The sequence below is a fragment of the Staurois parvus genome, unplaced genomic scaffold (assembly GCF_062004578.1).
Source record: "Staurois parvus isolate SC_StPar_1 unplaced genomic scaffold, SC_StPar_1.0 ptg000341l, whole genome shotgun sequence".
NCBI lineage: Eukaryota > Metazoa > Chordata > Amphibia > Anura > Ranidae > Staurois > Staurois parvus.
The window spans coordinates 280002-301271 of NW_028318137.1; the positions used below are offsets into that span (position 1 = coordinate 280002).

At 42.2% G+C, this 21270-nt stretch overlaps 1 protein-coding gene across 1 annotated transcript in view; it reads left to right on the forward strand.

Annotated features, from left to right (window-relative positions):
* The window catches only part of NOL8 (nucleolar protein 8), a gene marked incomplete at its 5' end in the record, with an annotated part of 343427 nt that overhangs the window by 270964 nt on the left and 51193 nt on the right, over positions 1–21270 (forward strand). Inside the window, one exon of the mRNA XM_089684276.1 lies at positions 9673–9734. Coding sequence (XP_089540402.1) covers positions 9673–9734 — 62 coding nt within the window. The remainder of the gene's footprint in view (positions 1–9672; positions 9735–21270) is intronic.

The following is a 21270-nucleotide window of genomic DNA, read 5'->3' on the forward strand; positions in this document are numbered from 1 at the left end:
GAACGGAGCCATCAGAGCACTCTAAATTTGTATAGCGGGATTGTCTAGATATCCAGTCTAGGCCCTGTCTTAATAGACAAGATTTATAAAATCTTATGTTGGACAACTAATCCCCACCTTTGCCCTTGAGGAGACATTTTTATTGAAGAGCAATGCTTTTCTTTTTTGTTTTTGAAGAGCAATGCTGGGTTTCTTAAGGTGCCATAGGAAGGCCAGCAAGGCAGTTTGATTTTTTTGCAAGTGCTCTAATAAGATCGTTATAGTTTACATAGGGTAAAGTAGTCTGGCAAATTAAACCATTTTGAAGAGGTAGCATCTCCCAAAGAGCAAAATGGGAAGGGCCGCACATGCTTCAGACTCCTGTACAATCTTAGATATTAAAGGAGGGTAATTCAGATAGTATAGAGAGTATGGTTCCGCCCTATTCATACTCCCAGATAGGTAATATAATGTTTTGCAATACTAAATGGTGAGGACGAGCTAAATTGCAGACGCATGTAGATTCAGGGCTAAGACTTCACTTTTATCTAAATTAATTTGCAACCCTGAGCAGGTGCAAAAGGTTGTAAAAAGAGTATGAAGTTTTGTAAAATTAGTTGAAGGGTTGGAAGAAAAAAGTAGCACATCATTGGCAACAAAGCTGGCCGAAAAGTTAAATTGCCAATTGTGACACCATGAATACATTTTGGCTGAGTTGAGAATTTGTGACAGTGGTTCTATAGCTAAATTGAAAAGGAGGGTAGAAAGGGGGCAGCTTTGATGAGTCCCCTTGGTTAAGGTAATACTTTCTGATGTAAGGTCTGTGGTCACCAAGCGAACTGTGGGAGAGGTGTACATTCTTTGGACAAGGTCCAGTATGGGGCCCGAGAAGTCAAGCTTCCGCATAACCATGAACAGCCAAGAAAAGCTGATATTATCGAAGACCTTTTTTGGCATCGAGAGAGATGAGGGCAATATCAGAATAAGCCCATGTTAATTGAGGAGATCAGTCTATAAGAAACTGGTTGTAGGAGGTCTTTTCCCTTTTTGGCAATAAGTTTTATGTAGGCCTGGCTGGCAGCCTGTGGGGAGGTATGGGCCATTTGGCCACATACCTCCGTAGACATGCTGCGAAGTGTCTGGTATGAAGTCACTGATAAGTTTATAAAATTCAGCGGTGTAGCCTTCAGCACCTGGGGTTTTAGCCGACAGAAGTAATTTAGTAGTGGATTGAATATATCTAGCAGAGTGATAGGTGCATTTAGGGCCTCCAGCTGAGTTGAAGATAGCTTTGGCACCTTATTCTGCAGGTCAGTGGCAGCTGTACTATCAATCGAATCCTCTTGCGTATAGAGTCTTATAAAAGTCAACAATAGAGCCTGTTGGGCATATGTGTGTGTACAGTTGCAAGAAAAAGTATGTGAACCCCTTGAGATTACGTGGAGTTTTGCATGAATTGGGCATAAAATGTGCTCTGAACGTCATTTAAGTCACAATAGAAGAACACAGTCTGCTTAACATAATACTACACAAACATTAGATGTTGCCATGGTTTAATTGCACATAACAATTTAAACATTCACAGTGCAGGGAGGAAAAAGTATGTGAGGCCCTAGCTTAATGACTTCTCCCAGAGCTAATTGGAGCCAGGAGTGAGCCGACCTTGACTCCAATCAGTGTGATGATATTGGATGTGTTCCTGACAGTTGTCCTGCCCTTAAAGAACACACACCTGTTTTGGGTTTACTGGTTTCAAGAAGCACTGCCTGATGTGAACCATGCCTCGCAGAAAAGAGCTCTCAGAAGACCTACAATCAAGAATTGTTGACTTGCATGAAGCTGGAAAGGGTTACAAAAGTATCTCCAAAAGCCTTGATGTTCATGTGTCCACGGTAAGACAGACTGTCTACAAATGGAGAAAGTTTAGCACTGTTGCTACTCTCCCTAGTCGTGGTCGTCCTGTAAAAATGACTGCAAGAGCACAGTGCAGAATGCTGCATGAGGTGAAGAAGAATCCCAGAGTGTCAGCATGTGCCAGAGATTTCTGTAGGTCTTTAGCTAACATTTTTGTTGACACATCTACAATAAGGAAAACATTAAACAAGAATGGAGTACATGGGAGGACACCACGGAGGAAGCCATTGCTGTCCAAAAAGAAGATTGCAGCACATTTGAAGTTTGCAAAAGAGCACCTGGATGTTCCACAGCACTACTGGCAAAATATACTGTGGACAGATGAAACCAAGATTGAGTTGTTTGGGAAGAACACACAACACTATGTGTGGAGAAAAAAAAGGCACAGCACACCAACATCAAAACCTCATCCCCACTGTAAAACATGGCGGAGGGAGCATCATGGTTTGGGGCTGCTTTGCTGCCTCAGGGCCTGGACGGATTGTTGTCATTGATGGGAAAATGAATTCCAGAGTTTATCAAGACATTTTGCAGGAAAACGTACGACCATCTGTCCGCCAACTGAAGCTCAGCAGAGGATGGGTGATGCAACAGGACAATGACCCAAAGCATACAAGTAATTCAACAAAACAATGGCTGCAACAGCACAGAATACGCCTTCTAGAGTGGCCCAGTCAGAGTCCTGACCTCAACCCGATTGAAATGCTGTGGCATGACCTTAAGAGAGCGATTCACACCAGACATCCCAAGAATATTGCTACACTGAAACAGTTTTGTGAAGAGGAGTGGTCCAAAATTACTCCAGATCGTTGTGCAGGTCTGATCTGCAACTACAGGAAACGTTTGGTTGAGGTTATTGCTGCCAAAGGAGGGTCAACCAGTTATTAAGTCCAAAGATTCAAATCTTTTTCCTCCCTGCACTGTGAATGTTTACATGTTATGTGCAATTAAACCATGGCAACATCTAATGTTTGTGTAGTATTATGTTCAGCAGACTGTGTTCTTCTAATGTTGTGACTTAGATGAGGTTCAGAGCACATTTTATGCCCAATTCATGCAAAACTCCACGTAATCCCAAGGGGTTCACATACTTTTTCTTGCAACTGTATGCGTATATATATGTATGTATGTATGTATGTATGTGTGTGTATGTATATGTGTGTGTATATATATATATATATATATATATATATATATATATATATATATATATATATGTGTATGTGTATATGTATATGTATGTGTATGTATGTATGTATGTATGTATGTGTATATATATATATATATATATATATATATGTGTGTGTGTGTGTGTATATATATATATATATATGTATGTATGTATGTGTGTGTGTATATATATATATATATATATATATATATATATATATATATATATATATATATATATATATATACACAGTGGGGATCGAAAGTTTGGGCACCCCAGCTAAAAATTTGTATTAATGTGCATAAAGAAGCCAAGGAAAGATGGAAAAATCTCCAAAAGGCATCAAATTACAGGTTAGACATTCTTATAATATGTCAACAAAGTTAGATTTTATTTCCATCATTTACACTTTGAAAATAACAGAAAAAAAAAATGGTGTCTGCAAAAGTTTGGGCACCCTGCAGAATTTATAGCATGCACTGCCCCCTTTGCCAAGCTGAGACCTGCCAGTGTCACGGATTGTTCTCAATCATCGTCTGGGAAGACCAGGTGATGTCAATCTCAAAGGTTTTAAATGCCTAGACTCATCTGACCTTGCCCCAACAATCAGCACCATGGGTTCTTCTAAGCAGTTGTCTAGAAAACTGAAACTGAAAATAGTTGACGCTCACAAAGCTGGAGAAGGCTATAAGAAGATAGCAAAGCGTTTTCAGATGTCAATATCCTCTGTTCGGAATGTAATTAAGAAATGGCAGTCATCAGGAACAGTGGAAGTTAAAGCAAGATCTGGAAGACCAAGAAAAATATCCGACAGTACAGCTCGCAGGATTGTGAGAAAAACAATTCAAAACCCACGTTTGACTGCACGATCCCTCCAGAAAGATCTGGCAGACACTGGAGTTGTGGTACACTATTCCACTATAAAGAGATACTTGTACAAATATGGTCTTCATGGAAGAGTCATCATAAGAAAACCTCTTCAACGTCCTCACCACAAACATCATCGTTTGAACTTTGCAAATGAACATATAGACAAGCCTGATGCATTTTGGAAACAAGTTCTGTGGACCGATGAGGTTAAAATTGAACTTTTTGGCCGGAATGAGCAAAGGTACGTTTGAAAAAGAAGGGGCACAGAATTTAATGAAAAGAACCTCTGTCCAACTGTTAAGCATGGGGTTGGATCAATCATGCTTTGGGGTTGTGTTGCAGCCAGTGGCACAGGGAACATCTCACGAGTAGAAGGAAAAATGGATTCAATAAAATTTCAGCAAATTTTGGATGGTAACTTGATGCCATCTGTGAAAAAGCTGACATTAAAGAGATGATGGCTTCTACAAATGGATAATGATCCTAAACACACCTCAAAATCTACGGGGGATTACATCAAGAGGCGTAAACTGAAGGTTTTGCCATGGCCTTCAAAATCTCCTGACCTCAACATAATTGAAAATCTATGGATAGACTTTAAAAGAGCAGTGCGTGACAGACAGCCCAGAAATCTCAAAGAACTGGAAGACTTTTGTAAGGAAGAATGGGCAAAGATACCTCAAACAAGAATTGAAAGACTCTTGGCTGGCTACAAAAAGCATTTACAAGCTGTGATACTTGCCAAAGGGGGCAGTACAAGATATTAACTCTGCAGGGTGCCCAAACTTTTGCAGACGCCATTTTTTTGTTTTCTGTTATTTTGAAAGTGTAAATGATGCAAATAAAATCTAACTTTTGTTGACATATTATAAGAATGTCTAATCTGTAATTTGATGCCTTTTGGAGATTTGTCCATCTTTCCTTGGCTTCTTTGTGCACATTAATACAAATTTGTAGCTGGGGTGCCCAAACTTTCGATCCCCACTGTGTATATATATATATGTATGTATATATATATATATATATGTGTGTGTATATATATGTGTATATATATATATATATATATAATGGATCAGCAAGTACCCGATCAGAGTTTTGCCAACAGGCTTACCCGCTTTATCAAATCTGTGGAGTTTGTTTGTAATATGACAATTTAGCCGCTTCCTCTTGTTCTGCTTCGCAGCTTGCCAGTTCTGCCTGTTAGCTAGGGACAGTTCTGAAGTAATGCCTCATGTGCTAGACATAATGAGTAACGTAACCAATGCTGTTGGTATGGAGTCTGGAGTGCTTTTTGAACTGCGTGGTATATGAAATAATACGTCCTCTGAGAAACTCTTTACCTGCTTCCCAGAAGAGGTAGGGGTCGGTCAAGTGGGCCACATTTGTGGCAGCATATTCCTCCCAAGCAGAATACAAAGTGTGTTTGAAGTTCTCATTGTTTGCAAGATATGAAGGAAAACGCCAGTGCGCCTGGGGACTTTGGGTCTTTAGACCGGAAAGCTATAGCATAAGGGGACTATGGTCAGGATAACCATGTCCCCTATGTCCGTACCATGGAGGTGGGGGAGTAGCACTGGTGAACTAAAAAAAATAATCTAAACATGAAAAAGAGTTGTGTGGGGGCGATGAAAAATGTATATTCATGATCGGTTAGGTGCCAAACATCAAAAAATTTAAATTAAGAGATTGTGCAAGCATAGTGGGGACAGAGGAGCCATTGTCTGGGTGTTTGGGAGAGACCGCCATTTCCATCCTTGGCAAGTGGCACGGTTCCGGGACCTATAGGACCCAGGACATAGTTACGTCTCGAGAGTCCTTAGGTGTACAGTTAATCTGTGACCCTCCAAGTCAGCTTCAACAGATCGCAGCATGTGATGAAGATGTTTGTGAAGGAGTATGGCAATCCTGGCTTCCTGGCTTTACGCCCTATGGCCTGAAAGCCTTATACTGCTCCAACCCACAATTTACTGTGATGAGGGAGATCCGCATTTGCTAGATGGCGCTCCTGAAGGAGAGCTACATCCACATGTAGGTACTTCAAATGCCACAGAATCCGAATGCATTTGGTGAAGTGAGCCCCTTAACATTCCATGAGAGGTAATAGAATAGCCAAGAACAGGGCAATGCAATGACAGACATTGCTCCATAAATCCTAGATTCATTGCTCCAAGGGAAGAAGTTGAGTGAGACAGTAAAAAAGTTATATTATAACCAAACAAAAGAACAGTAACATGAAGGATTGACCTCCTAACAAACTTGCTGAACTTCACTTTTTTCCGCATGGAGCCAATCTCCATGAGACTTCCATAAAGGACTAACTCCTCGACATAAGTTTCAACATTTGAAATAAGATTGGTTATGAAACCCCAATATGAAGTTTAACAGCAAATAACCAAAGGATACATTCTTAAGACCTCAAAGGGGTAATGCCTATGGATGGAGATATATAGGTACATCAACAGTTGTCATAGCGTGCATCTTCATGGCCAAAGCAGAACCGCTTGTAAGGAGGTTTTTGGGAGCTGTGTTGATTTCGTAAAGATGAGGATGGTGCTCTTAAAGGGGAAGAGGAGGGCAGGGGATGGGATCTCCCCGATCCATGGCTAAGTCTGCTGAGGTATTGAGAGAGTGCTCCGCCACAGAAGGAGATGTAAAGGAAACACGGTCCACCATAGGAGGTTGGATATCCATCACTGTGGGACAGGCCAGGGTGAACGTGATGTGATTGCTATGAAGAGTTGAGGAAACGGAGGAGAGAGCCTTCCACTGACACATCACCTCAATGAAGTAGTCAGCAAAAAGTAGTATCTGGTGATCTTCAATAGAGAGGTTGCGTGCCCTCCTGAATATTTGTTGAATGGCATGTTTGCCAGCATAGTTGAGGTAGCGAACTATCACTGGGCGAGGTTTGGGGTGAGAATCCAAATGCTGATCGATGCGCTCGTTCTACTGCGGAAAATGAGCTGAGGGCCAGCTGTTCTAGAATGGTGTTTGTGCAGAGAGAGAGCATAGCAGCTGAGGAGGATTCTGGCAGGCCTATAATACACAAGTTGTTGTGCTTTGAGCGATTTTCATATGGCTTTCATGTAGCTCTTTCTGGGAATGCACGAGCCTGGCTAAAGCCGCAGAAGTGGCAGTCATCTCGTCCTCTATGGAGGAGATCCAGACCTCTGCCTTGGAGATTCACTGATCCTGGGCCTGTAAGTTGCAGTGCAGTTGCTCTAGGCCCTTATTCACCGCTCTGCCTACAGCCTCTGTTAGTGGGGGGTAGTGGGGGGCTTGTGCAATGACTGGCAGGGAAGCTGGATCTAGAGCCGCTTGTTTAATTTGCAGTATGGGCTTGGAGCTGGCATCCGGATCGCTGGTGTCAGTGATGGGAGCGGGTTCCATCTTGGCTGTGGGTGCTGTGTCCCCAGAGTTGTGTCGAGGAGTGGAGGCTGATAGGGGCAGCGAGCGCTCCACAAACCGATCCATGGAGTGTAGGGTACTCCCTTGGCAAGTGATGGGGGTTGGGTCCCGGGCTCTTGCCAGCTTTTGAGGCAGGTTTTTAGAGGAGTGCCGCAGGGGCTGTTGCTTTCTACCTCCTCTCCATATGGTGCCTGAACCGGAAGTTCTACAGATCTTTTGATGACAAACGTCACCGTACTCACGAGAAAAAGCCAAAATCTCCCACTCCTACGGCTACTACTTCTGCCCATTGAAAGTGCTATATTTGTACTCCCTAGGCATCAACCTCAAAACTAAGGCTTAAAGGTCACCTTTTTTCACACAATTTGGACAGCTAAGCCCACCACAGCTAACCAGAAGCTGTCCCCACTCCAAGGGTTATTTCAGTCTGAATCCAAAACATCCCAGACGTCTAGGTCCTATCTGTCATTTCAAAGGAGGTACAAAATAGAGTTTTGTCTTTTGCCCACTCCTTGCTTTTTACCTTTTTAATCTGCCAACCACAGACGAAAGGAAAGCTGATTTAATGACCACCTTGGAACAACTTTAGGAATTTTAGACAACTTTAGAAGTGGTTGTACTTGTTCCCTAAGAACAGTTTCCCTGTTTGTCATTCCCTTGGGAGCTTTCAAAGGACACCCTGCTTCAAAATCCACCATTGCAATGTGAATCAGGAATTTGATTAGAAGAGCTTATGCTATTTAGGCAGAAACCTCTTCCAGCTCTGTTGCACTTGCACACCCCCTTTACCAGATCTGTAAAAGTATCCTTGGCCTTTAGGCACAAAGCCTTTGTTGACCATCTCTGTAAGCCCACAACTTGGTTTCCTGTTCATACTTTCTCAGAGTTTTATCCAGGAGGATGTCCTTTCTTCTGCAGATGCAACTTTTGCCTGCAAGATTCTTGCAGTGGCACTCTGAACTTGGGTCTTTTGATCCCTGTTGTTTTTGGGTGTATTGTAACAATTCTGTTTTCCTAGTTGTTGCCCACCCTATATTTATTACTTGGGAACATACTGTGGTCTATTAATAAGTTGCCTGTATTCTGTAATGTACGTTTAAGAGAAATTTTGACTTACCTGTAAATTCCATATATTTGAGTGCAGTATAGGACACAGGTCATCCTCCCTAAAGCCTCATTGTTACTCTGCATTGCTTGCTACAAAATTGGAGACTCATGGTGTAGGGAAGGCTTGCCTTCAAAATCACTTGAAAGTAAACCTTTTGTGCATGAATAAGTTGCCTGTGTCCTGTATTGTACTCCAAAATACGTACTTTATAGGCAAGTCAAAATTCATCATATTCCTTTCACAATCTTTATGGGTATGTTTTGTAGTTCTAGTTCTGAACATGCCAAATTTGTGTTTCCAGACTATAATATATTGGAGCTTACCCATCCTTAGATGGTGTTATTTTTACCTGGTTATCTAGTGAATAAAACACTTCTGTCCTAGGGCAGCTACTCAGTCAATCCACTGCATCTATAAAAGGCACCACAGTTGTCACCATGCTGTTTAGGCTACTAACTCCTTTTCTTTTCCTCATCACCATTACCAAAAAATTGATTATTTTGTAGTTCACAGATAACAGCTGGGAAAACTGACAAGATTTTTTTTTACTATCAGTCCTGTGCACAGAACCTACAATTGGAATACAAGCCATTGGAATTCTTCCAAGATGAACAATTTTTTTCTGTACTTGCGGAAAATGCTGAGCAAACTGTTGGCGCTACATAACTCCTGTATAATAATAATAATAATAATAATAAAATGTATTTCGCTTACAAAAAGAATGCAATTGCAATTACCACAGCGAAGAACTGGTAAACTACACTATATTATATTTTTGTTTTGTGACGAAGGTATCCTATAAAGTGACTCTGTCATGAGAGAAGTATGGAATGGGCAATTGCTGGTCTACCTTTTTTTTCTCTTTTTTTAACGCTAGTCACCTGGCTTTGTCTGATGTACGTTAAGTCAGAGACCCAGAACCTTTTGAAAATGAGTGCCAGAAAGTTTCCGTTCCTTTTCTCTATACCTGCTTCAAAACAATCACTCAGAAATTATTAAAGCCAATGCATCAGCAAAGGATATAACATTCTGAATAAGAATTCAGCAATGGCAACCTCCATAATCTCTCATTACAGAATCCATTTAAGGAGACAGTCATTCCTCAAACTACAAATGTAGACAGTTTCTTCCTTTTGTGAATATGAGACACTTTTTGCATTGCATACATGTTGTTTTATTCTGCATCCACATATTGCTTTTCTTTTTCCTTTTACTCCTACAGTACAAGACCAGATATAAGCATCCTTCGTTTTTTCTTTGTGAAAGATGATGAACGGTTAAAAAGTAAGTGTGTTTCTATGTTATTTGCTGAAGCAGATTAATGTAAAATTTATAAGAAGACACATAGGGGGAGATTTACTAAAACTGGTGCAGCTGTGCATAGTATCTAATCATCATCTAGGTTTACACTGGGTTCACACCTATGTGTTTTTTTGCAGACCATGTTCATTCAGGCAGCAGCCCATTCATTTGAATGGGCCAGCATGCCTGTGTTTCCAGGAAAGAAAGTGCATGCACCTTATAAATTGTGACCCGCAGGGAAATCACATGGTCTTTTTGACCATGTAAATTCCCTGCGGTTTCGGCACCCACAAACACACTGCATTTTTACATGCATGGAGGTGCCATTCGGAATGGAATCGCTGCAATTACGCACCCATCGGTGAACTGTGAACACCCATGTGTGAACTGAGCCTTATTGTTAAAGCTTAACTGAACAATCTAAAGTTAGAAGCTGATTGGTTACTATGGAGTCATTACAGATATTTCTGAGACATCTAGAGATTAATCCGTATGGGTTGGAATTTTCTCACACGACTGATACTGAATCAGTAAATTTTTTAGATTTATGTATTTTTTCTGAGATAAGAGTAGATTGTATACCAAGACTTATTTTAAGGTTACAGATCGGAATGGGTATATTCCCATATCCTGTTGCCATCACCCACAGTGGATCCAGGGAGTGCCGAAAGGACAATTCCGACATATTCAAAGGAATTATTCAAAGCTTACCGATTACATCGCACAATCAGAAGTGATTAAACAGAGATTTATCCAAAAAGGCTATGATCCTATTAGATTGGAAAAACTAAGATTTGAGATTAGTAAAATATATGTGGGAGAGGGAAAGTGGGCATGTAAGACTATATCAAAAAGGGAAGAGCGATTTGAATTCGCTTTTGTCTCTAATTTCAGCTGTCAGTATAAGGACATAGAGATGATTGTAAAAAAGTATTGGCCTTTAGTGAAAAGAGACAGGGTTTTAATCCCATTGGTGCTGAATAAACCACCCTTTATTTATAGAAGATTCAAGAATTTATGGAGCAAATTGGTTAAAAAACACCAAAGATTAGCGAGAACAATATGTTTAATTTAATAGGCTTCTTCCCATGTAAGAAATGCAATATATGCAAAACTACTGGGATAAAGACTAGGAAAATAGAAAGTTTTAGATCACAGGTGCCTAAGAAGGAATACAAAATTGACCAATTTATAACATGCACTACCCCCTACATTACATGTCTACTGGAATGTTCATGCAAGTTCCAGTACGTAGGGCAGACAAATAGTCCATTGTTTAAGAGGCTGAGAGAACATGTCTCTAATATTAAGAAAGGGAAGAAAGACCATAGTCTGTCTAGGCACTTCCAAGATTTCCACAAATGTGATCCATCGGAACTAATGTTCTGTGGGATTGATAGGGTTGAGGAGCACTAAATGGGCAGCAATAAAATCAGGGAAGTTTCTCAGAACGAAACATTCTAGATTTTTGAACTAGATACTATGGCCCTGATTTACTATTGGGCGTGGGCGCATATTCGTGGGCGAACGTCCAATTTTTATGAGCGACCATCTACTTTTACCCCGCAACGAGATTTACTATTGAGCAGCGCCCATAAGTAGACGCCCAATCGAATTTACTAACAAGACACACGCCCGGAATCAGACTCACAAAGCAGACTTGCTAAGAAGCACGTCTAACACCATGAAAAATCACTGCAGAGACATGTTCACTTTGAAATTTGCTTTGCCAAATACCAGGACTTCACTTTAAACAATATCTGCCATTTCAAAAAAAATTAAGAATGTGTTAAAAATAGTTTTTTTTTTTAAAGGAAATTGACACAGTAAAAATCTAGACGCCCGTGCAGTGTCTTTGGCCGATATAACTGAGCATGTGCAGAACACATTTTAGGCGTCCTCTGCAGGCGCTTGCTTTTTAGCCACTGCCCAATAGTAAATCTCAGTGTGGATTCCACTGACAGCTGGCACTCGGTCGCGTCTACTGTGTTTTAATAAACAGCACTAAGCATATCTTTATGTATTCTAATTTGATTTCCTTAGTTCTAGTGATTCTATTTTTGTTTCTTATCCTTTATAATTATTTCCGTAATGATTTTACTTATTTTGAAGGTCTAGATAATATTTATTTTGACAGCTGAATGTAAAAATAAAGGTCCGCAATAAAAAAAAAAACAAAAAAAAACCAGCGTGGGTCTCCCCTCTCATCCATACCAAGCCCTTCAGGTCTGGTATGGATATTAAGGGGGAACTCCATGCCGAAATTTAAAAAAAAAAACAGCGTGGGGACCCCCTCAATATCCATACCAGACCCTTATCCGAGCATGCAGCCCGGCAGGTCAGGAAAGGGGGGGACGAACGAGTGCCCCCCCCCTCCTGAACCATACCAGGCCACATGCCCTCAACATGGGGGGGTGCTTTGGGGCAGGGGGGGCTCCCACCCCCCCCAAAGCACCTTGTCCCCATGCTGATGAGGACAAGGGCCTCTTCCCCACAACCCTGGCCGGTGGTTGTGGGGGTCTGCGGGCGGGGGGCTTATCAGAATCTGGAAGCCCCCTTTAAGAAGGGGGCCCCCAGATCCCGCCCCCCCCCACGTGAAGGAGTCTGCGGTACATGGTCCCGCTACTCCTTCACAAAAAACAAAGTGTAGTGTAAAAAAAATACAGTACAGGGTCTTTGACAAGTCCTTTATTAAAATAATGTCCCCCGAAGTAGATCCAACGTCAATCACGGCGGCGGGGGCGACCCGAAAAAAGAAAAAAAAAAAAGTTCGGAGGCTTACAGCCTTGTGAAAAAAAGGCTAGCTGACATTTCTTATATAGGTATGGGGCGGGGCCAGCCGGGAACAGCAAGCATGTGACACGGGGCGGGGTCACTCAGATGATGTCCCCGGCTGGCCCCGCCCCATACCTATTTAAGAACTGTCAGCTAGCCTTTTTTTCACAAGGCTGGAAGCCTCGGGCGGGAGCGGAACTTTTTTTAAATTTTTTTTTTTTAGGGTCGCCGCCGTGATTGACGTTGGATCTACTTCGGGGGACATTGTTTTAATAAAGGACTTGTCAAAGACCCTGTACTGTTTTTTTTTTTTTTTTTTACACCACGCTTTGTTTTTTTCGTGAATGAGTCACGGGACCATGTACCGCAGACTCCTTCACGTGGGGGGGGCGGGATCTGGGGGCCCCCTTGTTAAAGGGGGCTTCCAGATTCTGATAAGCCCCCCGCCCGCAGACCCCCACAACCACCGGCCAGGGTTGTGGGGAAGAGGCCCTTGTCCTCATCGACATGGGGACAAGGTGCTTTGGGGGGGAGCCCCCCCTGCCCCAAAGCACCCCCCCATGTTGAGGGCATGTGGCCTGGTATGGTTCAGGAGGGGGGGGGCGCTCGCTCGTCCCTCCCCATCCTGACCTGCCGGGCTGCATGCTCGGATAAGGGTCCGGTATGGATATTGAGGGGGTCCCCACGCTGTTTTCTTTTTTAAATTTCGGCGTCGAGTTCCCCCTTAATATCCATACCAGACCTGAATGGCTTGGTATGGATGAGAGGGGGGACCCATGCTGTTTTTTATTTACTATGGTGCTGGTTTTTAAATTTAATTCTCCCTTTTTTTTTTTTTTCTTCACTATAGCTCAGAAATTCACCTGTCACTTCCCCCAGCTAAAAGAGAAAGTTTTCTTGGAATTTATATCCCTAAAGGAAACAATGTTTACTTTGAGTTTATTAAAAGATACAAAGTTTTCTGTAACTTCGGGGAAAGTGACTTCTAAGCTTGTGAACTATAGTGAAGGAAAAAAAAAGGCTGGCATTTGCATTTGAAAATCAGCGCCAACATACACTTTGTATTGCAAAAAAAATTATTAACAATTGTGTAAACCGAGGCATTATTTTCAATGGATTTTCATTCGTAAACCAAAAATTACGTTAACTGAGGCGTTGGTAAACTGAGGTACGCCTGTACTAGTATTGCAATCCTTTGTAATGGGCTACATAGAACCAACATACATCTGAATTGGCAACATAGCACAACATTTGTGTCACATTTGAGATATCTGGCTAGTTACACTGACCTTGCCCAGGGACCTAGGATTGATTCACAACACAGAAATACAGGCAGGTTTAGTGTTCAACAGCTCCGTGGATTAGTGGTTAGCACTACTGTCTCACAACGCTAGGGTTGTTGGTTTGAATCCCAACCACAGCAATGAATTTGCATGATCTCCGTGTGACTACCCTAACATACATGTGCTGGTGGCAGCATCTTTGCTTTCTGTTTAAATGATCCATAGAATGTGAATTAGAATGAGGCCTTGTCTGTTCAAACACCTTTAAAGTAGCACCTAATGTGAATGTGAAACCATGGGATGAGATAAGGGCCTGGACTAATGATTGATTGGATAAGCTCCTTGAGCGCTTGGTCTTCGATCGCCTAAGCGCCCACCTAACTGACAGCAACCTCCTTGACCCACTACAGTCCGGCTTCCATCCCCTACACTCCACCGAAACTGCCCTCCTCAAAATCACCAACGATCTACTAACCGCCAAAGCCAAAGGCGACTACTCTGTCGTCCTCCTCCTTGACCTCTCCGCGGCCTTTGACACAGTCGACCACCCCCTCCTCCTTAATAAACTACTCTCCCTTGACATCAGAGACACCACTCTCTCTTGGTTCTCGTCCTATCTATCCCAACGCTCCTTCAGCGTTTCCTACAACGATGCCACCTCCTCTTCCCTCCCCCTCTCTGTTGGGGTCCCCCAGGGCTCTGTCCTTGGACCCCTTCTCTTCTCCATCTACACCTCCTCCCTTGGCAAACTCATACACTCCCACGGCTTCAATTACCACCTCTACGCTGATGATACTCAAATCTACCTATCCACCCCTCACCTCACCCCCACATTCTCCGCCCGCATCACTCACCTCCTAAACGACATCTCTGACTGGATGTTGCTCCATTTCTTCAAGCTCAACCTCTCCAAAACCAAGCTTCTCGTCTTCCCCCCAGCCCGCCCCCCCCCCCCCCCCCATCCTTTCCATCACTACCAACAACACCACCATCAATCCCGCCCAGCAAGCCAAGGTCCTTGGCGTCATTCTGGACTCAAACCTTTCCTTTCAACCTCATATCAAATCACTTACAAACACATGCAGGCTCCACCTCCGGAACATCGCCAAGATACGCTCCTTCCTTACCCCAGACACCACTAAACTACTCGTACACTCCCTGATTATCTCACGCCTTGACTACTGCAACTCCCTCCTCTCCGGCCTACTCCAGTGCAGGCTCTCCCCGCTTCAGACCATCCTGAACTCAGCGGCCAGACTCATCCACCTCACCAGCCGCTCCACCTCTGCCACCCCCCTCTGCCTCTCCCTCCACTGGCTCCCCATTGCCCAACACATTAAATTCAAATTGCTCACCCTGACCTATAAGGCCATTCACAACACTGCCCCTAACTACCTCACCGACCTGATTCCCAGGTACCACCCTACCCGTACCCTTCGCTCTTCACAGGACCTCCTTCTATCTTGCTCCCTGGTCTCCTCCTCCCACGCACGACTGCAAGACTTCTCCAGGTCCTCCCCCATCCTCTGGAACTCACTACCCCAATCCATCAGACTGTCACCTTCCCTCCTCACCTTCAGGCGCTCCCTGAAAACCCACCTCTTCAGGGAAGCCTACCCCACCCTCACCTAACAGCCGCTGCCCTTCCCCCCTCCTACCACTCCATCCCCCACAGCCGTTTCCTCCTGTGCCTCTATCCCCTCCCTCCTAGATTGTAAGCTCGAAAGAGTAGGGCCCTCTTACCCCTTGTGTACTGTTTGATGTTACTGTTCTGTTTCATGTATTGTCCCCCCTCTATTGTACAGCGCTGAGCAAACCCTTTGGCGCTATATAAACTCGATAAATAAATAAATAAAATAAATAATGCTGGTTTGCACTCCACATCCTTTGGGAAAGTTTGTCAAATCATGAGAAGAGTGAGCAAAAGAAGTGGATTAAAAAAAAAAAAAAAAAATAATGACATGGAGCCCCCCCCCCCCCCAAATCAATAATAGACCCTTATCTGAGCATGCAGATACTGCATGCCTTCAAAGATTTATTTCCTTTGTTGAATTGCCTGCTTGGTTCACACTAGCTGTGATTTAAAATTGTGCTTTTTGTTGGCAATTTCACCGTGTTTTCTGTAGATTTACCAATGAGTTATTGCGTTTTCAATTGTGTTTTGCATTGCGATTTCTATTGTAGTCTATATGTGAAATTGCTACAAAATGCTGAAAAAGTTAGACAAGAACTACTTTTGAAATTGTGCTGCAGCAAATCGCTTACGTTAAGACACTCACATCCACATTCATTAGATCGGATATCGGGTACAATTTCAATTCCCAAATCGCACCTGAAATCGTGCACCCTGGATGCAACTTGGCATGCGACTTGCAAATTGTATGCAAAGTCGCACCCTATTGTCTGCTATTAGAGCAGTCACATGGGTGCGATTCCAACACTGATTTCTAAAGTAGTACATGTACTACTTTTATGACGATTTGCATAGATATCTGTGTCAGATGTCTTGCAAATCGTAAGGAAATCAGCATCTTCACTGTACGTCGCACAATTTCTAAATCGGCTTTGATGTGACTGCGGTGTAAGGCCTTTTTATGTTTGATTTCCTGAGTGTTTTTCCGATTTATGGGAAATGCCGCATACTAGCAAAATTGAATTGACATTTTCAGTATTGCTTGCGAGATGTGGCCATGTGACTGCCTTAACTCATGCGATAATCTGGAGTGAATTGTGCCCATAGGGCCAAGAAATATTGTCAATAGGGTTCCCTTTCACATTCCTGTTCATTGTTCTGTTGTATGCTGCACAGGTACACGTCACTGTGGCTTTCTTTCTTACTCTGATTTGTGGGGCCTGTATACCAAGGGTTAACACAGGTGGGAAGATAATTGATCAGGTGCAAACACTTTCTCTGACCAAATGAATGACAGTGGTGGGTGTGGCCTACCTTATATATAGAGATGCAGTAGTGGGTGATTTTTGCCTGGTATAGGCACATTATTTTTGCATGTCCTTGTCTGTGGTGGTTTGGGGAAGAAGAGATATTGTGGTGAATTGCCCCAGGCCACACTCACGCTGTGTTTTGATGTGGGCTGTAAATGTTTTGCATGTTCTTCCTTCTAAGGTGTGTTTGTGCGTTATTGTACAATGATTGTGTTTAATATCTTTGCATTGTAATCCTAACACGTGTCCATTGCTCTGCTCTTCCAAGTTTGCTTTATTTAGAATGAAATGCAGTTTTCAGACAAACATGGTGAGAAATGTATGTGTGGGGGAGGTGTTTATATTTTGGCATGTATGTATTTTTATATTGATATTTCGATCTGCAGCTTGTTTTGTGAATAAGCCCAAGTGATATTAACCATTTGTTTCCTGCTGTAACCTGTGAAAGCACAGTTCATTATAAGTATAATCTTTTAGATTGTAAGCTCTTATGAGCAGGACCGTTCTATTTTAGCAACATCAATCCTGCTTTTATTTTTTTTTTTCACACCAAGATATTGAATATAGCTTTTTGTTGCTGTCCAAATAAATAAACATTTGTACTATGTATTTTTTGGGGGGATTATTTCATGTTCTAGTTGTATGTTGCACAGTGGCTAAATGGTTAGCACTTCCACCTGGCAGTACTAGGGTCGTTGGTTCAAATCCCAGCCATGGCACCTCCTGCATTTTACATGTTCTCCCTGTGCCTGTTTTCTCTGGGTACTCCGGTTTCCTCCCACACTCTAAAGACATGCTGGTAGGTTAATTGGATCCTGTCAAAATTGGCCCTAGTATATGTATGAATGTAAGTTAGGGCTCTTAGTACGCCCCTTGAGGGTTAGAGACTGATGTGAATTTACCACATCTATATGGAAAGCGCTGTGTAAATTAAGAGCGCTATATAAGTATCTGAAATGTACTAGCACCCCTAACACTTATTTTTGCTAGCTATATAATATGCCCAAATCTTCCTTGTTAGAGCGCACATGTGCAAGTATGTCCAAAATAACAAACCAAAAGCCACCTATTGCACGACAAGACCATGTTATGTACCAATGAATAGGTCGTGTTCAATGTGCAGCTAGCTATTCTTTTTCTACAATCCTCTTAACCGTAATAAATTGGGCCCCCAATTTATGTTGACTTTGGGCCTTTACTGGCAAATATATATTCGCCAATGTCATATACACACAGTATAGCTGCAAGCATACATTCGCCAATGCCAAATCTACAATAGAACTGCAAACATATATTTGCGAATGTCATATACACAATGGAGCCGCATGTAAAATTGCTATGGTGCACAAATAAACGCCAAGACGGCTGTTAGAGGAGGCGCTAGAGCAGCTGTCATACCGGAAATACGTCATGACGTTTGCGGAAGGCAATTGCACACACCCGGAAGTGTGAGTGGATGGGAGTGTAGTTAGGAGAGTTTAGTGGTAATTTTCAAGTCTATTTTTTAGTTTTGTGAATTGTTCTTTTGTGGAATTCCAGACCACATCTAGACATGGCAAGATCGCTGTTCTCCACCGAGGAGCTGATCCTGATTTGCTGGGGAAACATTACTAATTGTTGTATTTTCAGTTGAAAACATGTCCAATTCCTAGATCCATTGAGGTACATAGCAGAGGTTCAAGGTTCTTCCTAACTATACAGGTGGCACAGACACAAGCATACACCCAGGGCCACTGTTAGATATCATGGGGCCCCGTACAGCATACCTGACCGCCCCCCACCGCCAGAGAAAATATCCAAATTATATTTATGGTAAAAATACACTAAAACCATTATTAATGGACATAATCCCAACCATATTCCTGTGAAATGTAAATGATAAAACTGTACTGAGTTCATAAATAAAGCTGTGTGTGTAATTGAGGTTTTGGGGCTCATGGGTGCTGTGGCCTGTAGAATGGGAATCAGTGGTTTGTCTTTGTGGCTATCGCTGTTTGCAGGCAACCTATGTTACACTATGGAATTGCTGCGGGTCATAATTTGACAAGCATATGGGTGCAGGTGTGCAGACAGTAAGCATTCAGGGCCACTTCCCCACGCCTTCACACCTGTCAGATTAAAACCTGCTGTGTCCCCATAGTGTAACAGGTGGCTCTAGCCACATAACCCACTCATACATGCTGTACAGGCCTGTGTGAATGGGGCATTTTTTACTTTTTTTTTTTTTTTTTTTTTTCCTCAGCTCATTAATTTCAATGGCCTGCCTAATGTGTGGGAACATGCAAAAATACTGCAGGCATATTATTTTAAAAGTGTGTTGCGCCTAACCATGCACATCTGCAAAGGGCATTGCATTTCTTTTCTGTGCTGGAGAATGTGTTCTTGCATGCGTTTCTGCACCACCAATGGTGTGAACAAGTCTTAAGGGCCAGTTCACACTATAGAAACAGTCTAGATGTGTTCCTGATGCGTTTTTGCATGCCCTTTTGGCATGCATGTTTTAGTGTGTTCCAGTACATTTTGGATGTGTTTTGGACACGTTGCATTGCATTTTTGTATCCCTTCCAGTTAGTTTTTTCTACTTTCTTGTTATTCAATTTAATTAGAGACATGTGCATTTTAGTACATTCAAGGACGTTTCAATGTGTTCCAGTACAGTTCTGTGCAGAAACAATGCAGCGTGGTCAACTTTGTTTACAGCACCTGCAATGCACTGAAAATGCAAGCGCTGATGTGAACTATGACATTGACAACCATATAGCCTTCTTTCTGTGCGTTTGTGATGCCGAAAAAGCAACTGAAACACATGTAGTGTGAACTGGTCCTTAAGATTATTAGAGGTCAGGGAACGGGACTGACCAGGGATTGTGAATTCAATCAGACTAGTGGTGATATACAATCAGCAATCGTATAATAATGTGAGATCTGAGCTGTAGCTGATAGAAAATGAGACACATTCACTTGATCAGTAAATAGTTAAAAAGAGTGGGGCGGTAATCTATAGATTTGCATATGGGACAGGTGATGATGGGGTGGGGGAGGGGGTCAAGTTGTATAAGGAGACAGATTTAAAAGAAGAGAAAAAAGTTACAATGAAATATACACAGCATGAAACGTGCACATTTTCTAATTGGCAGAAGAACAGGACGCAGGTAACATTCATCCACTTTCTAGTCATTAGGCAAAATCATAATTGATTGATCAATATTCCTGGCACTGACACAACCCAGAAAATTGATCTCCATTTTTTTAACGTTCATAAATGTCAAGGAGCTTCTAATCTAAGGGCAGAAACTCAGCCATGTAACTAGGCCCAATGAACCTAACAGCATGTCTTTTAAGTGTTGGCAGAAACAGATCCATACAGTGAAAGCATGCAAACTGGGATGTAGCCATGACTTGGATTAGAACCCATGACCCAAGTGCTGTATGATCTGAGCTCTAACCACTAAACCACTGTGGGAGACAGTTTGAGGTCCAATGTAGAATAGTTACATTGTTTAAAAATGATAAAGCGAGCGCTGGTCAAATTATATAGACTACTAAAATGGTATTACACAAGATAAATATAACCACGAACAGTAGTGCATGAACTCGTGAAAGGTCATCCACCCCTATTAAGCACCTTTCTGGCTCCTGTGGCCGAGCTAATTCCTCCCCAGGACCATTTGGGCACCTACCCTGATGGATGGATGGAGCTGGATGACTAACCCATAGCTGCCAGCATACCGCTGCACCCCCAGATGTGTGATGTGTATAACCCATGCGCATTAATACTTTTGTTCTGGTGAGTGTAGACCAGTCCCAAGGGTGGTTTACCTTTCACGAGTTCATGCACTACTGTCCGTCACGGAGAGACCACACGTGCCATTCATAGGCACTCTCTGAGTTGGTACTCTCACACGAAGGACATTCCATTATTCAGGAATGATTATATGAACTTATTTTAGCACCATTTACCATTTTACATCATTATTGCAATTCTTTGCACTTTTTGGTTTTTACATGCGTTCATTATTGATCACATGCATTTATAGCGCTGCACTTATCTTTAACATAGAATAGTTACGTGATTAAAGAGAATGAAGATATATAATTATATTGGGAAATTAGAAGTATCCAAATTATTTGAGATATAAGTGTGAAAATGTTTAACATTTGAAAATAGAATGTATGACATTCATTAGTAAATGCATTAGTTTCCTCATTTTGGAGAAACCGCAAAAAAAAAAAAAAATTCTAATATAGGTGTACTATTTGTTATTCTAAATATTCTCTTTTGCTAAGACAAAAACGCCAATGCTAATAAAGCTCCCGCTTGTGCGCCATCTAGCGAACATATCCGGTATTGCACCTAAAAATGTGCCAGACCTGATTCCACATTTACTAATAGCAAAGTAGATGTTGGTTAATGAGATTGCTAGACGCCGCTCAGAAGACTGACAGGTCTTGATTGATTTAATTGAGTCTGCCTGAATGGTCAGAGTCTGATAGTAGACTCACGTCTTAGTGAATTA